Source organism: Corylus avellana, chromosome 1, assembly GCF_965113065.1.
Source record: "Corylus avellana chromosome 1, dhCorAvel1.hap1.2, whole genome shotgun sequence".
In the NCBI taxonomy this organism is placed as follows: Eukaryota; Viridiplantae; Streptophyta; class Magnoliopsida; order Fagales; family Betulaceae; genus Corylus; species Corylus avellana.
In genome coordinates this window covers 18,386,833-18,392,972 of record NC_142490.1, presented here as the reverse complement: position 1 = coordinate 18,392,972, position 6,140 = coordinate 18,386,833, and the positions used below count along the sequence as shown (strand labels likewise).

At 37.4% G+C, this 6,140-nt stretch overlaps 1 protein-coding gene across 1 annotated transcript; it reads left to right on the top strand.

The window, feature by feature from the left end:
* The first annotated feature begins 588 nt into the window (after positions 1–588).
* Positions 589–2,931, top strand: LOC148588032 (uncharacterized). The gene is made up of 4 exons (XM_088513909.1): positions 589–900; positions 986–1,978; positions 2,067–2,513; positions 2,593–2,931. The coding sequence occupies exons 1-4, from the start codon at positions 589–591 to the stop codon at positions 2,929–2,931; spliced, it is 2,091 nt and encodes a 696-aa protein (XP_088370035.1).
* The last annotated feature ends 3,209 nt before the right edge of the window (positions 2,932–6,140 follow it).

Here is a 6,140-nt window from a genome sequence, read left to right as displayed (position 1 = left end):
TCACCCCCTTCTAGTGATGATGATAGTACAGTTCACAGAATCCGTAGGGATGTAACCACTAGAGTTCCTTTTGATCCCACTGATATGGCTAATCCGACATTGGTTGTAGGGAATACATTTCATGATGCAGCTGAATTTAGAAAAGCCGTGAGACAGTACAATATTATCAGAGGGAAGGATCTGAAATTCAAGAAAAATGAAAAGAAGAGGATTGTGGTTGTTTGCAAAGATACAAATTGTAGGTATAGGGTATATGGGAGGCAGTTGGAGAATGAGATGACATTCCTTTTAGTATCCCTTAGGCCCAAACACAGTCGTTCCAGGAAGTACCACAATCATATGGTCACTTCAAGTTGGATTGCTGATTGTTGCATGGATTCTTTTAGGGAGCAGCCAAACATGCCCATAGATGTGTTGCAAAAAAAAGTGAAATCCAAATATAATGTGGATGTCCATGTCAGTTCTCTGTATAGGGCTAGGAAAAAAGCAAGAGAATCAATCTATGGAAAATTTGATGAGCAGTACCATCGGTTGTGGGATTATTGCTCCATGGTTATGAGCACTAATGTAGGTAGTTGTTTGCTATTGATGGTTGAGAGACCAATGCCTCAGGTGCCATGCAGATTTCAGAGGATTTATATTTCATTGGCAGCCATGAAGAATGGTTTTCTTGAAGGGTGTAGGCCTATTGTGGGTCTTGATGCATGTTTTCTGAAGGGAACGTATAAGGGGCAGTTGATGTCTGCTGTGGGCAGGGATGCCAACAACAACATGTACCCTATTGCAATGGCTGTCGTGGAGGCTGAGACGAAGGATAGCTGGACATGGTTTCTTGAGGCACTTGTTGCAGATCTTGGCCCTACTCCACATGGGTTGACTTTCATTTCGGATCGACAAAAGGTAAAATACTTGTATTCATTTATTATTCATATCAATTTAGTATTTATTGTAATGCAACTAATTATTTTTTTCAACTATTGTGCAGGGCCTGATTCCAAGCCTAGAACAAGTATGTCCGCAGTCTGAGCATCGTACATGTGTTAGGCACTTGTACGCGAATTTCAGAAGCGCTGGTCATCGGGGGGTGCTATTGAAGGACCTTCTTTGGCGAGCTGCCGCATCATACACAAAGAATGAGTTCTATGGAGTAATGGATGAGCTGAAGATGGTTAGCAAGGATGCGCATGCTTACCTAGAGAAGATAGATCCTAACACTTGGTGTAGGGGATGGTTCAATACACATTGTAAGTCCAGCCTCTTACACAACAATACTTGTGAGAGTTTCAATTCTTGGATCAAAAAATTCCGTGACCAGACAATCTTGAGCATGTTGGAAGAAATTAGATGTAAGTTGATGAGAAGGTATGTGAGGAAGAAAGAGTTGATAAGTTCAATGGAGGAGGCCTTAGGGCCAAAGATTAGGAAGAGGCTAGAAAAAGAAGAGGATGCAGGCAGTAATTGTTGGTGTACATATGCCGGTCAGGGTATGTTTAAGGTGGAGTGCCTTGGGAGAAAATTTGTTGTAGATATGAAAGCTGGCACTTGTGGCTGCAGGAAATGGGATGTGACTGGTATCCCCTGTGCGCATGCAATTTCTGCCATTTTACACCAAGGTGGGGAACCAACTGAGTATGTAAGTGAGTACTATGGCAAGGAAAAGTACCTCAAGGCTTATGACCACGTTGTCTATCCTGTGCCAAGTGAAGAGCAATGGCCTAGAAGCAGCCAACCAAATATTGAGCCACCCAAGGCTAGGGCACCTCCTGGTAGACCTAAGAAAGTAAGAGATAGGTCTGTTGATGAACCAAGAAATCCTAATACAATTAGAAAGGGGGGGCAGAAAAATAAATGTGGGTACTGCATGAAATTTGGCCACAACAAGAGGTCATGTGTTGCTAGGCAGAGACAAGATGAAAGAAGGGCACGTGTCAAAAAGTACTACAGGGATAATGCATCAACTGACTGGAATTTGGACATGGTATCTACTCAATTGCTGATTATTGTTTAATTCACTAAATTTATTTACATATTTGCATACTTATTTATTTCTTCATTTTTCCTGTCAGTTGATGCAGGATGGATCTTCACCTGCCACTACAACTACCAGCAGGAAAAGGGGAAGAGTGAACACACCATCAGGTTCACAAAGGGCAGGAGGATCAGCAACTGGTGGTTGTTCAACAACCACAACTCAAAGACCTTCACAGCCGGCATCAGATCATGTCTCACAGCCTGTATTGAGGCCAGCATCAGATATTGCATCTCCTCACAGCTCCTGCCAGCCTGTATTTAGGCCAGCATCCCCCCCTGCATCACCTCACAGCTCATGCCAGCCTACATTTAGGGCAGCATCAGATATTGCATCCCATCCTGCAACACAGGCTGCATTAAGGCCATGTTCAGATATTGCATCACAGCTTGTGGGAGTAGCAACCTCTGCCACCCAACCAGGAAATGCACCTGCTGCCACCCAACCAGCCAAAACAGCAACACCTTATGCCTACAAACAAAATGTGAGTCATTCTTTATATCCATGTAATTAAGAGTCACACAAAATATAGGGGCCTAATTGTATACTTTGCTGAAATGCAGGCATTTACCATTTTTGGGAACAAGGATAAAAGAACCCTAGGGTTGGCAACAAGGACGAGAGCAAGTGGTAGGCTGAGGGAACATGTTAGAAGTGGAAGAGAACCTGGCAATAGGCAGAAGCTTGTTGTTGATCTGACTGGCAGTCCTACTGGGCCACCACCAATTCCAAGGGGTGGACCATTATGCTCTTGGGGTCCTCCCAGAGTTGGCGGTATGACATTTAGAATAGCCCCGCATGATTTCGACATACAAAAGGGCCAAGGGACAGCTGATAACCATCCACCAGGTTTTGATGAACATGTTCGAAGAATGGACAAAGGGAAGAAGAAAATGCATTGACCATGACAAGATGAAAGAATGTGTGAACTAACCTTTTTCTTTTTTGTGTTTGGGGTGGTATGCAAGCATTGTAAACCCTAAACTTTATTATACATTGTAGCTGTTTGATGTATTTTGTAAACACTGTAATCATTGACCTCTTTGGACATGTGCCGGTTTGGTGTCAACTTTATTTTGTGTTTGACCACTCACGGTTTGTAACTCTTTGGGCTATTTTTTGTAAACAATGTAAACAATTATACCCCAACGGTTTGTAACTCTTTGGGCTATTTTTGTAAACAATGTAATGGATGAATTCTAGATGGTTGTCATGTACTTGTTTGGTGTAAAATTTATTGTGTTTTGTGTTTGACCACTTACAGCTTGTAAGTATTTGGGGTATTGTGTATACATTGTAATGGACACATTGTAGATGATGGTCATGTATTTTATGGATGTGGATGATGTAACTTTTAGTACTTTTGGATTTAGATTGAAGTATAATTTCTTAAGTACTAAACACTATCTACATATAGTTTTTGCTATAAATTCTTTACTACTTGTTATTTTGGAATTGAGTTGAGGTATAATTTCTTAAGTAGTAAACACTATCTATACATAGTGTTTGCTATGACTTTGATATTTGGATTAATTTACAAGTGCTTATACATTTAGTGTTCTTGTGGTATTAATTAGGTTAAATTAAGTACATGTGGATGATGTAACTTTTAATACTTTTGGAATTGAGTTGAGGTATAATTTCTTAAGTAGTAAACACTATCTATACATAGTGTTTGCTATGATTTTGATAGTTGGATTAATTTACAAGTGCTTATACATTTAGTGTTCTTGTGGTATTAATTACGTTAAATTGAGTACATGTGAATGATGTAACTTTTAATACTTTTGGATTTAAATTGAGTTCAATTGACAACATTTTGCCAATGTTTTATTTCCCAAGTGAAGGTAACACAGCATCAACCAATAAGAGAAATTGCGATCACAAGTGGGTTGGAAAGTTTAGTGAACCAATCAATTTGGATGCTTCTAAATTTGTACCAAGAAAATTCATACAAACCATGCCAAATATTACACAAAAGTTGGGTACAAAAAACATAACCATATGGTCAATTGATACAAGTCTGATACAAATAAAGACAACAAACTGTCTTTTTCAGCTGCTTAACATCAGATTTGATGCAAGTCCATTAGAAAAAGGGAAACACAACAATACAGCAACAAGACACCAACAACATGCAAGTGCAACCCGAAACTTCAGCTGCATCGAACGATACTTATTCTCAACCCTTTCAAGTTTAAGTGCAAAATTAGCAGCATCAACTTCAATTTTTGACTTGTACTCAGCAAGTTCAATCTTGCATTTCAACACTTCCATTGCCCTTTCGGACTTCAAATCGTGCTGCCACGCCAACAACATTGACATCAGTCGATCACCGCACACACAAAAATTTGATTCAACCCATTTAAAAAAATTGCAACCACGATTTGTTTCATTCTGCATAATCACACAAATTAGGGTCATACAAATTAGAGTTTAATCCATCATTAAATGATTTAGGCATAACGGGAAGAGCAGCAAATTTATGTGAAAATAAATAAATAAATTCTCAAACACATCTTACCACATAATTTACACAGGCATAAAACCTTTTTCCATGATTTTTAGTTGTTGATGCTGTTTTGACAACGGTTTTGCTCCCACATTTGCAAATTGGATAGCTCGATCCTGAATCGCTTAGCTCACCCTCGGAGTGCTCCATCTTTAACCGTCGTCACCTCGCCGGTACTGGACAGTGAGTAAGTTTGCCGGTGGATGATTTTCGCCGGTCTGGGTCTCGCCGTCGTGGGGGATTCTTCGCCGCCAGATGTACTTATATTCAGCTTTCTTTCTTCGACTCTCTTTCTAAGCCTTCGAATCGATGGCTGGAACCCAATCAACCCATCAGCTTCCACATTTTCTCCGCAAGCTTCGGCCGTGGGTCTTCGTCTTCCAGTTTGGTGTGCTTGGACGAGTGAGCGTGTCTAAGGGTGAGAGTGAAGGGTTAGTAAGACACTAATGAGGGCAAAATGGGTAAGCAAGCCGAAAATTATCACGTGAAAATCACGTGAGTGGGCGTCCGTTAGGCTTTAACGATTCATATGGACGGAAGGGTGTTATGTGAGAGAAAACCAAAGTTCAGGGGGGCTAATTGAGAGATTTGGAAATTCAGGGGGGCTTTTTCAAATCGGCTGGAACTTCAGGGGGGTTTTCTGAAGTTTCCCCAAAATAAAAACAAAAAATACTAAAACTTCTACAAAAAAAACCTAAAACTAAAAAAGATATATATAAAATCCAATGGGTGGCTAAATTTTAATTTTAATTTTTTTAAAAATTCCTTTTTATAAGAAAAAAATTTATATAAAATTCTATTTTTTCTTTGTTTATAAAAATTGAAAATTTTCGTTATATATATATATATATATATATATATTTTAAAATAAAAATTTCTTTTTTAAAACAAAAGCGTTTTTTTAAATAACAATTTTCATTTTAAAATTTTTTTAAAAAAAATATAAATTTTCGATTTTTTTAAAAATAAAAACTTTGTTTTTTTATTTAAAAAAAAAATTAAAAATTTCTTTTTTAAAACAAAAGCGTTTTTAAAAATTTATTAAAAATTATTATGTTTTGTTTTTTTTAAATTTATAGGTGTATTTTTATCTTATTGAGACATCTATAGGGACATTTTTATCTTTTTGCTGGCATTGTTGGGGACATTGACCATGTTTTGTAGTTTGAAGGACATTGTAACAATTGAAAATTTAAAAAATATTGTCAATTGATTGGTAGTTTAAAGAATATGATATGATGCAACATGTCCGCTTAAAATTTACCCCCTTTAGCTTTCATCTTTTTGCAATCATCTCCATAAAGCTAAAAAAATCTCAATTTAGTGTATCCTAAGTTAAAAAAATTTACAATGTTATGTTACCCCTCCTGTTGGGTTTGGGGTTAAATCTGACAAAGTATATGTGAAATGTCCATTATACCACTATATTTAAAAATTATTTAAATTTTGAATAATTATAAATTAAAAAAAAAAACAATGAATCTACGGCTTGGCTATGGATCAGCTATGGGTCAACTCGATAGTATTTTTTTTTTTTTTTTTAATTTTTAAACAGGGGTATTTTGGCTTTATCTGTTAGGATTTAACATAAAATCTTCA